Source organism: Rhinolophus sinicus, chromosome 3, assembly GCF_057876585.1.
Source record: "Rhinolophus sinicus isolate RSI-liver-muscle chromosome 3, RSI-T2T, whole genome shotgun sequence".
NCBI lineage: Eukaryota > Metazoa > Chordata > Mammalia > Chiroptera > Rhinolophidae > Rhinolophus > Rhinolophus sinicus.
The window spans coordinates 88,470,276-88,488,382 of NC_142503.1; the positions used below are offsets into that span (position 1 = coordinate 88,470,276).

General features: G+C 36.3%; 1 protein-coding gene across 3 annotated transcripts in view; it reads left to right on the forward strand.

Moving 5' to 3' along the window:
- The window catches only part of SLC12A2 (solute carrier family 12 member 2), an 83,636-nt gene that overhangs the window by 13,098 nt on the left and 52,431 nt on the right, over positions 1-18,107 (forward strand). For all 3 annotated transcript variants that reach the window (XM_019732390.3, XM_019732391.3, XM_019732392.3), the window contains exons 2-4: positions 12,408-12,527; positions 13,611-13,686; positions 13,996-14,091. In XM_019732390.3, coding sequence (XP_019587949.2) covers positions 12,408-12,527; positions 13,611-13,686; positions 13,996-14,091 — 292 coding nt within the window. The remainder of the gene's footprint in view (positions 1-12,407; positions 12,528-13,610; positions 13,687-13,995; positions 14,092-18,107) is intronic.

The window sequence follows — 18,107 nt, forward strand, 5'->3', positions numbered from 1 at the left end:
TTCATTACTACTGGAAGGTATAAGTTTTCTGGTGATTTGAATTTAAATGTTTTCAAGCTACGAGTTTATTGGCATTAGCAAGTTGGGATTTGAAATGATACATAATTATGCTATTCTTAATGCTTTCTGTTGTAATTCAGTCTTGAATGATTAGTAAAGAACATGATGGGCTAGGTAGAGGACTGAATTCTTTAACTGCAGTCAGCAGTTCTGACTTGGTTCATTGTAAAGTCACATGGCCACACCATCCACTTTTATCTGTGGCACTTGAGTTTTGAGCTTTGCATTAGTACCACTGGATATTAATAGACCATTGTTAACCAGAGCAGATTGGATTCCTGTAAAACAATACTTCGTTTTGAGAGAATAGCCTTTGGAGGGGGGGGCATTACACTGAATACACCAATCACCGACAGCACGGATAGGAAATGTTGGTGGCTTGAGGATGATATAATTGGCTAGTACTTGATGAAAAAATTGTTAGAATAAACCCAGCCACTTTGGCACCTCAATTTGCACATGTATGCATCAGTTTTAATTACTAATTTGGCTATGTTTCATGGTATTGACTTACCTTAGTATTAAGCAGATGCTATTAAACTATACAAGAAGAAATTTTTACCTTTAAAGTATCTTTATTAATACTTTAGTTCAGAGGTTTGCTTTTAGGATTTAAATAGCATTTTGGGGTGAACTTTTAACAGTTTAAGTGTAATTTTGGGTTTATTTAAATTGGTAATAAGCTGCTTGTAAACAAAGTAATAAATTCTTGTATATTAACTGTGCCCTGGAATAAAGATCCCCACTCCTCTGGCTGCCATTAGCAGTGATTTAATTTGCTTAATTAAAGATGGGCCTAGAAGTTTTGCTTCTATTCTCAGACTATGAAATCTAACCTGAACCTCAGCTAGGCCTGCTATAAAGTGCTTAATGGTTGCCAGAGGAAGTTACCATTTACTCAGTAGCTTTTAGTTCTAAAGAAGATACAGAACATTTCTAGTAGCATGATCTTTGATCATCACAGCCACATTCTTCACACTATACCCAACTGACTTGCAGATGGGGTAGGTGATAAATCCTCGCTCATCAGGCAAAAAGGTGATGCCATGTTTGTCTGTAAAGCTCATTGTTTTTGGTTATACTTTTAAAAGTATTTTTTGGGGGGCAGTCGTGATGGCTGAGTTGGTTAGAGCGCGAGCTCTGAACAACAGGGTTACCGGTTCGATTCCCACATGGGATGGTGGGCTGCTCCCCCTGCAAGTAAAGATTGTAAACGGCGACTAGACTTGGAGCTGAGCTGCGCCCTCCACAACTAGATTGAAGGGCAACGACTTGGAGCTGATGGGCCCTGGAGAAACACACTGTTCCCCAATAAAATTTATATTAAAAAAAGTCTTTTTATTGTGGAAAATAGCAGAGAAAAAAAATAATAAATGTATAACTTAAGTGATCAACACCCAGATCAAGAAATGGAACATTGCTGGCACCCCAGAAATCCTCTGTGCACTCCTTGCTGATCTCCCAAAGGAGCTGCTGTCATGGCTTAATGGTGATGATTTCCTTCAGCCTTGGTTTTAATTTTTTTTTTAAATGGCTTTCATTACCTTTATGTATTCCTGAAGAATATTACAGTTGACCTTTGAACAACGCAGGTTTGAACTGTGCAAGTCCACTTATACATGGATGTTTAAATAAATGTTATAAATGTATTTTCTCTTCCTTAATGATTTTCTTAATATGCTTTTTACTAGCTTACTTTGTTCTAAGAATGTAGTATATAATACACATAACATACAAAATATATGTTAATTGACTGTTTGTTATTGGTATGGTTTCCATAATAAGTCAATAGTAGGCTATTAGTAGTTAATTTTGGGGGGAGTCAAAATTATACATGTATTTTTGACTGCACAGGGGTTTGCCCCCCCAATCCCTGCATTATTCAAGGGTCAACTGTAGTCTAGTTTTGCCTGTGGAATTATACAGTATATTTTTATCTGCCATCTTTTGTCTTTTGTTCACTGTTAGGTTTGTTTGTATTGATAATTCATTCATTTTTATAGCTATTACATTTTTATTTCATTGTATGAGATGCTACAGTTTATTTATTCTGCAGTTACGGATGTTTGGATCGTGTCTAGTTTTTGACAGTTTTTTACAGTGCTAATATGAACATTGTTATACAAGTGTCCTGCTTCATGTTAGTATTGTTTATGTATAGAGATATACCTAGGAGTAGAATTGCTGGGTTAAAGGGTATGCATATTTTCAGCTTTAGAAGATAATGCCCAATTTTTTCCAAAATAGTTTACTAATTTATATTTCCATCATCATCATATTTTCTCGGTTCATCTTCTCAAACAGTATGGGGCAACCCAGTAATATTATCTCTTATTTTTACAGATGTGGAAACTAAGGGCCACAAGGGTTAAATAACTTGCCAGTGTTCACATAGGTAGTATGTAACAGAGCTGGAATTTGAATCTAGATATGACTTAGGAGCAGACTCGCTAAATTTCACTTCTGTTTCTGGACGTTATTTGGAAAACAGATTGCCCATAAAAGCTCAACATTTATTCACTGTGTCTCTGATAAAAATGATAGGAAAGGTGTGCCCTGGTGGACCTTCCATTTTAATGCATATTGAAGGAGTGGGGGTGGGTGGGTGCATAGATTACAAAAACTAAGTAAATTAAAAAGTTAATTACACACTGTGATGTATGCTATGAAGAGAATAAAAGAGGGGCTTGGATGAGAAGAAAGTATATATATGTTGGGTGGACTGGGAAGTAGAGGGCTCCATTTAAACTAAGACCTAACGGATGAGAAGGAGCCCAACCATCTTCCAAGTATGTTAAGCAAGCAAAAAGTCCCTCAGGAGAAAATACTTTAAAACCAGTATTTCAGCAATATTATCTAATAAAATATTTTAGTTGGAGCTCTTTTAGTAATTTTCTAACTTAAAGGATAGGCATTCAAGGGTATGTAAAAAACTTTAAGGAAAATTAATAGAAATAGGAAATTGGTCCATACAGTGGGAAAAAATACAGAAACTTTACTTATAAAACAGACTAATACCTTTTCTTTAATCATGTCAAATCTTACTATGAGTGGTTAACAAAACATTGATTACAAATTCAAGAATTCTGTGTGGATAATTTTATTTTTTAAGCCTTCTTGAAAGGAATTGCTAGCTTGAGCAACTAATGTGGGTCTTTAATTGGAAAAAAAATCCTAGGTAACACAGAAACTGAATGATTGGCCTATTTTAACTACCCTCTCTACCACAATAGCCTCCAAATAAACTTCCAAAGTAAAGTCACACACATAACTATCCAGTCACAGTTTCATACTTAAACATTTGACATGCCTTCCAGATGGGATATGTCTAGACACGAGCAATTCTTTCTCCACCATAGGTAGTCCAGTGCAGCTGTCTATAGCTTACAGCCCTGTAGGGCAAAGAGTTTTATAGACACTCTAGACCCTGGAGGAATTTCTACAAAGCACAGAGGTCTTTAAATTTCCTGTGGTGCCATCCAGTGCAGAACTTCTGTCATTTTTATGAGGACCATGTCAGGAAACCCCTAGCTTCTGTGTATTTGGAAGTACAGGAAGGAGGGAAAGATGAAGCAATGTGAAGAGTGAAAATAGCTAGAGAATTGGAAAGTTCAAGCAGGACAGTGTCCTAAACTGGGTGATTTGTCAATCTTATGCCTCCTTGTCCCAAAATAGATGCCTAATATAATTTACCTTGGTGTACTGTAATATGTGGAATTGTACCAGTTAGAAGAGTCTCTGAATTGCCATATTAATAGCTGCATGATTTGGGGAATCTTAATCTCTCAAAGACTGTTTCCTTGTTTGTTAAGGGGGGCTAATAATACCTCTCACCAATGTGCCAGTTCGGGGAAAGAGGACATGTAAGCATTTAAGGGAAGTGTCTGACTGTAACTTTCAAGGAAGCCAGACAGAGTATGAGGGTCTCACATACTAAGACTTCTTAGTTTATCCCATAGCTAACGGATAACCAGACCTAGATTATGTACAACTATATTTTATAAGAAACTCTTATTTCTTGAAGGCAGAAAAACTATTTTGTGTTTTGCAATATTACTTTGCACAAAAAACTTGGGGTCTATCACAATAAACGTGAATTGGGTTGGATTCTATGCCATGGTTAACATCACCCCCAAATATGCAAAATCAAGTTATTTGTTACCCTACAAACCAATTCTTTATCCAGGATTGCCCTCTTTAAAAGTCATGGGGAAAAAAATCATCCCTTTCCCTGTTCTATTTTCCAAGTGTTTGTGTAGTTATAGGAAATAGTAAGGGAATTTCTCAGAAACAGATGGAAATCTGCTTGCTAAATAGTCTTTTCCATCTTGTTTTTCATTTAGTGCAAGTGTTAATTTGAGGTAGGATATAAAACTCAGCTTCTGGAAGGGATTATTGTATTGGTTTTATTTATGTGTTACTTTCCCTAACAATGGACTTGTGACTTTTTTGGTAGTTGTAGTTACCAGCATTTTTTAGCATTGAGATGATGTGTGTGCTCTGCCAGAATAATTTGAAGTTGGATAACTTAAATGAGGGTAAATATTTTTGAATTTCTGTATTCTCTACCATAGCTACTACCCTGTATATAGCACCTTCTTCTGCATATGCAGTTGTTAAATGCATCAAAGCTTTATAGCTGCGTATCCCCCCCGCCCCATTTTTTCCTGCTCATGTTGCTTTTTTTCTGTCATTTTATTTAGTAAGGTTGATTTACTGTGTAAAAAGATACATCAATTGTGATTGGGACCCAAATTTTATTTCCCAGATCATCTGGCAGGGCTAGTCATTGTTTGACCCCTATTTTGTGACAGCAAGAAAATGATTAGCCTATACAAGTAACTTTGTCTTAATTGAAAAGCTAAAACAATCTCATATTCTTTCTTTTTCTGCTTTGCAGCTTTCTTCATCAATAATCACCCTTGTTTTTTATATATATACTTTTTGTAAATGAATACCTGCTCTTATACAATCTTCACATTATCTGTGTAAGTTAGTGTATTAGTTTAAGAACCACTTTCTAGTCACAGAGGTGATGCTAAAAGCAATTTTGATGCTAAAAACAATTTTGTTCCTTTACAAAGAAGCATACACTCATATGATCAAGATTTAATGCAATATGTATATACGTGTATCAGAGATGCAGTGAGGGGACAAAAAGAGGAGGATCCCTGGTTGAAGGAGGAGGTGCCTCAGGCTTTGGTCCTCCTGTAATGTCACAGGTCCCAGCTTTTCCACAGGTGCCATGGGAGCAGCACTGACTGGGTCCTGAGAGCATGTGGAGTTCCAGGGACACTTCTGCCATTGCTCTCATAAAGTCAAGTGAGTGTGTAATCGTGTTCTTGTTGGAAAATGGCCAGGCATTGAAAAGCCAGGCCACCTAGGAATAAGTTTCCTACTCATTATTTTGAAATCTATAACTAAGTCACACTCACATTTCTAACATGGCCTTGGCACTTAAATTGCTGCATTGTAATCAAGCTGTATCAGCTGGCTTTATAGCCATGCGCTAGAAGCCTTACTTGCTTTATATGGCTGTCTTATTACAAATTGATCTTTATTTAGAGCCTCAAGACTCCAAAGGGATGGTACTGGAGGCAGGGATTATCTCCATTTCACAGAGTAGGTAACTGATTTTCACAGAGAGGCTGACTTGAAAAGGAGTATTATTGAAAAAAGCAACCACCCTTTTATGGACTGGGTAAACATTTAATTTAATAGAGGCTGCTTAGTATAGTGGAAACTGCCTGGGATTAAAGTTAGAAGACCTACCTTTCATCTCTAGTCTCTACTATAAAAATATAAACTCTAGGAGGGCTGGAAAGTACCTAGTATGTGCTTGATAAAATTGATTAATAAATGTTTGTTTAATGAATGAGTGGAAGGATGTGATTGTGGTTTATCACCAGAAACTTTATTTGCAAATGAAGACTCTTCAAATAACAGAACATCAGAAGTTACTTTGGACTTTTTATAATAATATATTAAATACAGTTAAGGGTTTGGAACATTTCCCTCTTCAAAGGGTGCCCCTATTTGAATATCCTTAAGTCTACCTGGAACCAATACTGTGACAGCCTTAAGACCTGAAGAGACATTTTGGTACAGCTATGGTCAATTGTTCTTTAAAACAACAAACAAAACGAAAACTTAAACATTTCCCCCTCCTTCCAACTTAAAAAAATATATATGTAATTGTCTTTTGCCCACTGTGGCCTAAAATTGCTGAACAAAGACTTTTGCCCAGCCTTTACTATTGCCAGAAACGTGTTTTATTAGTATTTTAATTGTATTTAGAGGTTACAATGTTTAAATGATCTTGAGTTTTCTTTGCACAATGGTAAACACCTTTATTAACTTACTTTGGAAAAAAATGTGATCATAAATCATTTGATCCCCGCACAATCATCTTTCATGGGTTTGACTGACATCCTTGGCCAGTGACATTGCAGAGACCCACCTATGCTACATTATACACTTGAGATGAAAATTTTGTGGACTTAGTAACTGGGGTGTTCAAAGAAAGGTAAATACAATATTTTAGTGTAATGTGTACTTAAAGCATTTAACAGTGAAAAGTGCATTTAGGAACTGATAAGGGTGTCACAGGAGACATTTCTACACAATATGGTCCAGAGCTAGTTAAAGCAGTGTTAAGGTTTTTCATTGTAAGTTTCTTAAAAACTTGGGTAAGTATTTTTTTCTAAAGCTTGATTTTTGTCTATTATTTTAAAATGAAATCTGATTTCATCATAGATTGTCACAAAAAATACTGAAGACAATTTTAGTGTTAGGGAATAAACAGTACCTTGATTTTGTAAGAGTTTTTTGTTTTTTTAACTGAAAAATCACCATTAAACCAAGTCAGTATATTATAACTAGTGTTTTCTCTTAAGTCAAGCAGAATTGAAATGTGACCTTTGATACGTAAAAGATCATTTAAATCAGTGGGTTAAAAGATGAGTTAATTTTTGGATATTGGAAACTGAAAATACTTTGTAAATTTTTAGACATGTGCATTGAGGAATAAATCTAAAATACATTTATATTACAAAGGATTTTCATTATTAAGAACTTACTATCTTTCTGGTCAGATGCTTTTTTGATAGTTAAGTATTCACTGAAAGCTTAAGGAATTAAAAACTAATCAAAAAAGAGAAACCTTTTCCCTCTTTTCATTTAGAGGAAAGTTGCTGTTCATCACACATTGACAATTTCTTCTTCTCATTTGATAGGAATTGGAATAGTAAACATAATGAAATATCCAAGTGGCCACATCAGTATTTACACCCACAGCTGAAATTCAGAGGGAAGGTCTGACCTGGAAATGAATGGGAGCCATCACTTACTGCTTATCACATTTAGATGGTGTTTAAAGCTACAGGTCTGGTGAGATGACCATAGGAAGAAAATACAGAGTGAGAAAAGGAGCTGTCTAGGACCAAGTGTTGGAGGGACTGTTACTCTTCAATTGCTGGTAGAAGAGGCTGACAGAACGTATGGTATTTCAGGAAATGTTTCAGGAAAGAGGGAGTGTTTAACAGAATCATGCTGTTTCAAAAGTCCAGTGAGACAGAGACTGCAAAATGTACTTTAGAGAAGTCTTTGGATGTGTTATAAAACTTTCAGTGTTGGGATGGCGGGGGGCTGAAGCCAGGTTGCTGTGCGCTGAGGAATGTGCTATAGTATTTACAGCAAGTTCGGCTGGACGATTGCGATGGGTGGAGTGAGTGGTGTGCAGTAAAAAGTTAACCGCGGTTAAAGGAGAAAGAACGATCAAATTGAGGTGGAAATTTGAATGTATAAGGCAGAGAAGACATTATCCACAGTGTAAAAATTCTCCTTTTCTCTACTCTCTGCAAAGACGTACTGACCATGGGGACCAGAATTCTCTTTCATTCTTGTATTTTCTATATCCTCAGAAGAATGTTCAACTCCTCGTGTTTTTTCTTTGTAAGTTTCTTTTTTCATTCGGTTTCCGTATCTTCACCCACTAGCTGTTTACCTGGCCTTTCTCCTAAGTTCCAGTCATGAATTTTTTAACTGCTTGATAGAAAGAACTCTTGAATTGTCTCATGGCTCCTCAAATTCAGCACATCCAATTGAATTAATCATTTCCTTTTCAGGTGACATAATTTACTGGTATCTCTATTTCTCTAGTTAAGAAATCCTTCTAGTTACTGAGGGTCTTACTTATCTGGGTCTTCCCTTGTTTCCTCTGTCTCTTCCTCTCTCCTCCCTTCTGTTCTCCGCCCGACCCTCAATCCCTGCTTGGTAGATAGACTCAGAATCACAGTGCTGCTTTTTGAGAGATTATTTCCCCAAATAAATTCAGATTAATTTGGTCCATCTCATTTAATATGGTGTTATACATAAAATCATTTATGTTGCTATTTTTGATGTATTATCCATTATGTGAAAAACAGTAAAGAACACAAACCCATCGTTTCTGTGAAAAGGGTAGGTAAATTGAAGATTTTATTTATGTACCTTTGCGTCAGCATTATTTATAGTTCATAATTGTATATGTGAAATTCTTCTGAGTGTAAGGTTTTAAAGCAATATTTTTGTATGTAGACAAAATGCCATACCCAACAATTTACTTATTTCTCTGGAATTGATGTATTTAAAGAAATAAAATACAGATATTCCCCAACTTTTTGAAAACTTGTTTTATGCCACTTTACTTCTTACAATAGAACTGCACTAGTACTTATTTTCACTAACTGAAAGAAATCCAAAGAGAAGTTTTGCTTTTATGAAAAACTATGAAAAGCAAACATAGCATTCAGCATTTGTTTTGCAATGGGCCATTCTTTACGGAGGCGGTGCACACCCCAAGCAGTGAGAGTAGCCCCGCCAAGCTCCTTCCCCGGGAACTGCACTCAGCATCTCAGCATCAAGCTGTCATAACTTTGAACGGTGTCTGTGAGCACCTGTGCTTTAATCTCGATTTATTCGGTGCATTCATTAGCAAAGTGTGTCCTAAGGTAAAGCTTCTTCGCTTTACGCCATTTCAGCTTACAAAAGGTTTCATAGGAACGCTCTACTTTCAGATAGTGGGGGAAACCTACATGTGTGTTCTACTCTGGTTTCCTATTGCTTCCAGAAATTAATATAATCATAAACCCAATTTCATTATATTTAAGTCTATTGATTGAACTATAAGTAATAATACTTATTTGATTTTAATTTTTGAGTTGTATTTTAGAGATTATCAACAAATATTTTTTTAAATAGAGCTATTGGAACATGATGAGGAAGATAAACTTCACTTTATGTGGGCCTATCTTTATTTTAAAATACTACTCCATGCACTCTGGAAAAATCTTTGTGTTTTTGAATATAGTTGTTTGTAGTATTATAGTGGAAACTAGTATAGTTACTGCTAAGTCTTCAACTTTGAGGTGGAATTCTGATAAACACCCACAGCAGAAATTTTAAGATGCTTGCATGCTTTTGCTTTGTTAAAAAGACACCCACACCAATACTTAGCTTTGAAAAAAGTAGCCTATTTCATACACACATCTTTAGTTTTTTGTTTTTGTTTTTAAACTGAGATGAGAGAGAGAAGTCTTTTTGTGTATATTATGGACATTATATTTTCTTGTAATACTTGCAAATTATATGGTATTTTAAAGTCTTCTTTCATAAGTTAACTGAAGAGCACTAAATATCCTACAATGAGAAATAAGAAACTTCTGTCTGCTTTAAATTGAATTAACAGGCAAACATTTTTGTTCTGGCTTTTATTTGAATAATTGAACAGTTGAATCATCGGTTCTTTCGAGGAATCTTTTTTTTTTTTTTTTTTAATTTGGGATCATCACTGGTGCTCTACCATCTAGAACACACCCAACAGTGGCAATAAAACCTAAGCGGGTTTCTCTTGTGATTGCGCTATACAGACCCCAGGTCACAATTTTTTTTTTCTATTTATCCGTATTTCTAACAAGTTGAATGGTTACTTGTTTCCATGTTTATACCAGATTCTAAGCGAGGAACGGTAACAATAGGCAGACACATTGACTGAAATGAGGAGTAACAGTCTGCAGTCTGATATAAAACAAGAGATGAGAAAAATGATCAGACGTAGTCATTTCAAGAAGTATTCATGACCCAGCAATTCCATTCCTAGGTATATGCCCAAGATAATTAAAACATATGTTCACACAAAGACTTGTAGATAACTGTTCACAGCAGCATTATTCATAATAGCCAAAACGTGGAGTCAGCCCAGATATTCATCAGCTGCTGAGTGGATAAACAAAATACGGTACACCCATACCGTGGAATATTATTTGGCAATAAAAAAGTGAAGTACTGATACATGCTATATAACATGGATGTGGCTTGAAAACGTTATGCTAAGTGAAAGAAGCCACACACACAGGCCACACATTGTATGATTCATTATTCCATTTATATGAAATGTCAGAATAGCAAATCCATAGCAACAGAAAATCCATAAGTGATTGCCAGGAGCTGGAGGAAAAGGGTAATGGGGAGTGACTGCTAATGGGTATGAAGCTCGTTCTGGGAATGATGAAAATGTTCTAAAATTGACTGTGGTGATAATGGCACAACTTCATGAATATACTAAAAATCAATGATTTGTGTACTTTACATGGGTAAGTCGTGTGGTATGTAAATTATGTCTCAAATAAAGCTGTTTAAAAAGCGTAGCACTGGGATAATTAAAAATATTTGGGAGTGGTTAGTTCTTTATACCACTAGCTTGGGGCATCCCTCATACAGTATAATAGTCATCGATACAGTAGATAGTAGTTTTGGAACTGTGTGTTGAAAGGGAAATTGTTATAATTTATTTCTCTTAGGAACTGTTTTCAATTTGTGAACTATCGGAGTGGCTAAAGTAAAATTCATTTTTAAGTTCTTAATGATCTCTGAATGACTTATTTTCCATGTGTTTCACATAGTTGAAGTTATAGCTGTGTTTGTTAATGGAAACATGGAGATTAGTTGAAAATTTGATTGTTTTTCTCTTAGCACCATTAAAAAGCCTAAGTAAAATAATTTTTAAAAATATACTTAAAGATATTATTGCATTTAACTTCTGTTGCTTAAAAATCTAAAATTTAGCAGTAGTTAAGTTGTATAAATGTGGAATCTAAGAGCTAATCTAGGTTGATAGTACTTTGAAAAAGCATATAGCAATTATGCATTAAACAGAATTAAATTAATCCACCGAGCTAACAGATATTGGTCAAGGAAAATAGGGAAGTTTGGATTTTGACAGGTTTTGCTCTGTGGTAACACAGAACTTGCTAACAGCTCATTTCTATGAAAAATTAATATTCAGAATTCACTAGAAGATGTGAACCACTGAAAATTGTTTTTTGAAAAGTACTGTAGGAAATTTAGATCACAATTTTCAGGATTAAATGATAATTAATTTAGTTGGCTCTTTTGCATTTAAAGAATTATGTTTGAAATATAGCTGGGTTTTTTTTTACCTACGGTTGAGGATATGGGTAGAGGAAGAAGTATGGGGATAGTGTTAGGGCCATGATTTTAGATCTAGAACATTTTCTGTCTCCAACACCTCCCTCTACCCTTCATGACCTGTTTAGGGCACCAGTATTGGTTTGGAAATTTGTCATCTGCCTTGGGTCTGTTGGGACTGACCAAAAGTTGAGAACCAGGGAGAGAGGGAGAGAAAGAAGGTAGAGAACAAAAAACTTAAGAATTATAGAATCACACATGAAATGTAAAAACTATGAAGGAAACACTAATTATGAAAATGAATTGTGTTAACCAGTTCATGTCTGAATCTGAGAAAAATTACCAAGGGAAAAGTGAAGAGCACTGAGTGACTGAATGAAGAGAAGGAGTAAAGGGAGGAGTTCTGAGTGAATCTTGGGGTCTGTGGGAATCCTGCTGTCATCGACTGTCGAGGGAAAACTGTTCTTTGGTGGTGATGAGGAGTTTTAAATGGCTAACGGTGAAATTTCAGATGTGGAACGGATGCCAGCTAGGTAGTGTGAGGTGGCTGGAAAGACAAAGATGTGAATTGACTGACCCAGTAGCTTAACAAACCATACTCATTGTGTTCTCCAGATACCACCACAGTGTAATGAAAATCTGAAATGATTGAAATGGGTTTACTGTCATGATAAGATTTACATTTTTAAAGCTCAGTAATTAAGGTTTCTTCCACTTGATTGCTTTACATTTTCCTCAGGTAAAATATTCAGGAACCCTTCATTTTTGGAAATCTGTACCATGTCCTTCTAAACATGGTTGAGTGCATTTAGTGATGTTTGTTTTTATCAGGTGATTTTCAATTTTAAATAATTCTAAATTACATTTCCTTTTATAACCAGGAACCTTTTGAGGATGGCTTTGCAAATGGGGAAGAAAGTACTCCTGCCAGAGATGCTGTGGTCACGTATACAGCGGAAAGTAAAGGAGTTGTGAAGTTTGGCTGGATCAAGGGTGTATTAGTATGTACATAGAGACTTGATTTTAGAGTTAATAAAATTATACTGGACTACCTCTACACTGTATTTCATTGTCTCTTGTAAGTCTTGTATATTGTGACTTTTCAGTAAGTATGAAGCTGTTAAATTGATGAGAGCATTGGAATTAAGAAAGCGGAGCAGGCGATAGAGATGAAATATACCTGCTTCCTTTCCTGCTACCCCAGTATCTTTTGAAGAGAAATGTATAGAACAGAAATCCTTTTCTTAAGTGGTGAGGTCCCTTCAATAGATAGTTTTAGGTGATTAAGGTTCCGATTTACTTCTCTGTTTTCTGTATTCAAACCGGCGCTAAGGATCTGACTAGACAGACTGAAGTGACCTCTCACTGGGACTTCAGAAGCACTTAATTGGAGTTGCATTGACACTTAGGGGAGAGGTAGAGGAAAAATCCCAGTTCTAGTAGTAATTTCATTGCCTAATCAATAGTGAATGTGAAACTCCAGATAGTTTAGTTTGCCTGTGCTTAGATTTTAGTATTTTAGAAGATTATGTTCTATTTCTGAACATAATAAATAAAAATGAGGAAACTGTCTCACAAATAGTTTTTGAAAGATACGTGAACAATTGGCATTTTGTATTGACAAATATTATATAATACTTAAATCTCTTGTAGAAATCCTGACATGAGGATGTTATGAAAAAATAAACAAAAATTAAACTTACTTCCATTGATAAAGGGGAACATAGACTACTGGTTTTTAGGGTTGAAGTCTTAAAATATTCCTTGTACCTTTCGTGTTCAGTTGATTCTGCTGCTTCAGGAAAGTATGATGGGTGTGTGTATGTGTGTGTACACACACACTTGTATATATACACTCACGTATTACATTATACTTACATTAGCTCACATTTAAGCTCTTAAAAAACTGTTAAAGGGTGGGATAATAGTTATATTTAAAACAACTTTCTGTAGTTTTAAATGTATGTTATAACGACTTTGTAGTTTTAAATGTATGTTATAGTGCTTTTGGCTAGTTTAGCATTTATTGCTGTATCATACTCAATCATGTTCCTCATCTGTGCCTTGGCCTCTTCCTTTCCTAGGTACGTTGTATGTTAAACATCTGGGGTGTGATGCTCTTCATTAGACTGTCATGGATTGTAGGTCAAGCTGGAATAGGTAAGTGAAGTTCAGGCTGCTTGACTCATTGAGAATGAATAAGCTGTGTTCGTGTCTAGGCTCTGAACCTCATAATACAAGCGATTGGAATCATTCTAAGCTACGTTCTCCTTAGTATAAGATTCTAAGTTGTGTTCTCCTTAGTAAAAGATTGTTGTTTTAATGTTTTTTTCATAATTCAGATTTGATTTATTTAAAATGGGATAAAAATAAGGTAATTCGTAAGTTATAATCGGACTATCCAGTTGTAAATATGGCAGGTTAAAATAAAGGTGTAAGCATTCTCAGTCTCTCTTCTTTTTTCTAAAGGTCTGTCAGTCCTTGTAATAATGATGGCCACTGTTGTGACAACTATCACGGGTTTGTCAACTTCTGCCATAGCCACGAATGGATTTGTACGAGGAGGTAAATTCAGTCTCTGCACATCGTCGTCATCAGATTACTGTTACTAAAAGCACGACATTTACATCTTATTTTTCACCTTTTAAAAGCAACATACCAGGTCTGTGCAGGTAAAAAAAGGTTGCTACTGAGCACTTTCAAACAAGTCTATTTGAATATAAAATTTTATATTGACCCATACACAAACATGTACACTTTATTTAGGGTGTTCATTGTATTTGATAGAAACAATGGAGCTTCTGACTGGGTTTCTTCTTCACTGGGCTGCCCCTGGTTGCCTCCTCTCAGGCTTTAGCCCAGGGTCAGTAGCATGCATCCTGCATTAGGTCACTGTTATACAGGTGTGACCTCATTCCTCCCCATTGAGGGAAACAGGCAGAGTTCTTTCCCTGTGACCTAACAGCTTTTGTGAGTTACACCTGGGACTCTGAATCCATACCCTCAACTCCAGCTCTCTTCTATGGGTGCCCTGAGGCCTCTTTCATTGAACTTCAAGATCCGCCTTGTGAGATTTTTATCCTCTTAGCACCCAGGAGAATGGCCTTGGGACCCCTGAGAACAAGAAAAAAGGAATTGCGTTTTCCACACCAAAACTCATCAGACAGCTAGCACAAGGAAAAGATCCTAGAAGAAGGAGAGAAAATATGTACCAGCCTCTGCAAAGTCATCCTAGCAGATCAACTGAGAAAAGAAGCAGCCTGTTCCATCTGCCCCAACTCTTTTTCAGATTTGTATTTGACATTACGTACAGTCAATTTCTGGTTTATCTGCATCAGATATTTGGAGAGAGAACCAGACTGAGCTTTTCATTTTTTCCATCATCTTCATATTTCTTACATGCCAGAAGATTCAGATCAGCATGGCACTGGGGGAAAGCTGGGAACTCGTATCAGTGTGGTTATGATTATGCTGAACATGCATCACTGTCTGCTGAAGTCTCGTGCACATGAGGCTAGACTGAGTCATATGGGGTGTAAGATGTGGATATGTCCAACAGAGTTACCAGACAACACCAACTAAAAGGGTCTTTTTTGGCTTCTTGTGTACCAGATGCCCGTGCTTCATTTCTTTCTGTTACCACTGGGGAATGGAAATGGCAGAAGAAATGGGTTGGGGTGTTTGATATTTGAGAGAACCAGGAAATCATGAAAGAATTTCTCCTTGTTTTCAGCCTTTCGACTCTAGATTGTAAGCCTCAAGGGGAATGGGACATGAAGCCTCTGGCAGCATGAACCCCAGAGTATTCTCCATGTGAATTCAAACTGATGGGAAATACAGATTTTTCTACATTATGAGTAAAAACCCGTTTTATCTTTCAATAATACCATATTTTATGTATCTGCACAAATACATCTAGTTCAGAGACTTTGTGTCTAGTCTTTTGTCCTGGGATACTAAGGAAGTACGAGAATGTGGAATGCATGAAGATGTGCCTCAATAAATTACCATGTGTTGCAATTTTGTCTGAGCTCCCTCAAAATGATAGTTCACAAAGGAAGAAACTATAGGAAGAAACCCCAATGGATCATACAAGTCCAAATCCTTCTGTTCTTATCAGATATTCATACAAATGAGAGAGCAAATACTTGCTGAAATAATAGAACCTGAAGAAAAAAGAGAAAGGCATTAATTTAAAGAAATAACCAAATACTCTGAAGCTTTGCTAGAAGGCAGTTGTTTTTCCCTTGTTGAATGGTGACTTTGGACACCTGGCTGAGCCTTTACCAGAGTATAAATGAGTTGCATCATCTGTATTGAACATTTACTGGGGATTCTTTCAATGAACGTAAGCCTCTTCAGTCTTCTCTGTTATCTGCTTCATAGACTTGGATACCCCTAACAGGATTTATCTTGGTTTCCTGAGAAAATAGGATTTTCCACATGGGAGAAAGTACATACAGATATAAAAATTGAAGAGATTACATTGCACCCTGTATTCATGATTCTAAATTGAAAGTATCAGATCGGTATGACTCATAGATTTTTACCCCAAAAGTACACACTTCTTAGCTCTGTCCACAAAAATCACCTGGACCAACCCAGTAGCAACGAGCACCCTTAGTGCCCATGTTGTGTATTTCCATTCAAAGGAAGCAGGGAACCTTGGAGAAAAGGTCGATTCCAGATCTGGGCAGGAAATGTACTAGAGGAGGCTAGACATCTTACATCTGAAAGTAAAGAAGATAACAAAAGGCTACTAATTTCATGTCAGAAAGACCCAGGAGCCAACTTGAAGAAACTGATACTAAAGTTTGGATAGTTTGGACAGCAATACCACTACTAATAACAACTGATTTGAATACAAACATATGATAAGATCCTTAAGTTCACAGATCCCACAAAAAAGGTCTTTTTTCACCTTTGAAGAATGCTAAAGAATGCTATGAAAATTGAAAAATAAAGGTAAAGAATCTAATGTTAAATAAAGCTTTTATGAATGAAAGTTGCTTTTCCTGAACTCAGTGCAAGAAATTAATAAGAGATTTGTTCTTTAGATAATTATTCTATGTGATAAGAATGAAAGAGAATTAGAATATTCCAATTTTGTATACCCTTTACTCAATAAGAGTACCTGTGAAGTATTGTTTCCAACAAATTGACTCTGAATCACTTCGTGCCTTCAGCTCCAGGAATCATTTTATAGAATAAGCAGGGGAGAGAGGAACTTATTAAATGACACTGTCGGCTGATGCCAGCACATTCCAGACTGGGAATATCTCTGGAACAAACAATTTTTATTCAAAATTTTCCAAGGACCAAAAATATAAAGAGGTATGGTTGCAACAAACTTGAAGAGACTCAAGGTATAGATGTGCCTTTGTTTGCTGTTCTTAATAAACTACTTTAGGTTTTAGTAGGGTGGCACCACGAGTGCCTGGAGTGGATCTTCTCTAGCCCAGCCACTGAGGAGCTGATTTGGACTGCCTCCCGTGAAAGGGCTGCATGGAGAGGAGAGGAATAGAGCTAGAACTATGCAAAGGCTCGGGTGCCAAAGGCTTAGGTCGGAGAAATGGAGGAACACTATGGGAATAGTGATGTTCGGAGAACACTTTCAGTCGGTTGACTGAAAGTTGACTAATAAAGAAATTTTACCTAAAATACTGCTTAAAGGTTGCAGTTGTTCTATTTAGCAATTTCAATTTGAAGAGCCCCCTTTTAAACTTATGTAGTTATTAATATAAAGAACTATTTTTAGGTAGTGCTTAATAGTTTAATTTTGTTTATCTTATTTCTTATCTGAATTATAACATTTATCAATATTTTATTAATATTGAATAATATTTTCTCGTTTTGTAAGGTATATGTTTCCAGCCCTGTGGAAGTATGTGGAATTTATACTTTTCCTAGTGCTGTGTGCTTTTTTGCCATTGGAGAGACATTTAATATTACTAAGTAACCTTAACATTGGCTTTAACAGTACATTTCAGAGATTAAACAGTTACCAACCTAGAAAAGTATAGGTTGTACCCCCCAACCCCTCCCACACCCTGGATTCCCCCATTTAATCAGACAGACAGAAAGCACAAGGGCCCTTATTTTCCCTTGCTTCTGTAGTGGAAGTACGAGATGTGATCAAACAATACGGTGAATGTTTAAATAAAAAAAAAAAATTATTGCAGTAAAAGACACATTGCCATTAATCCCCCTCAAAATACTCTCCCTAACTTCGAACACATTTATCCCACCATTCTTACCACTTTCTGAAGCAGTTCTGGAAGTCCTCTTTTGTGAGTGTCTTTATTTGGTCTGTCCTGGCTGCCTCGATGTCCTGAATCATTTTGACTTTGGGGAAGAGCCAGAAGTCGCACGGTGCCAGATCTGGTGAATAAGGTGGATGAGGACACACCGTAATGTTTTTATGTGACAGAAATTGCCGTATACTAGAAGCGATGTGTGACATGGAGCATTGTCTTGATGAAGGATGATTTATGGCACACTTTAAAACACACCTTCTCTCAACCATAGCTCACACCTGACTGACTGTACCAAACAAGTTGAAACTTGTCAGACACTGTTAC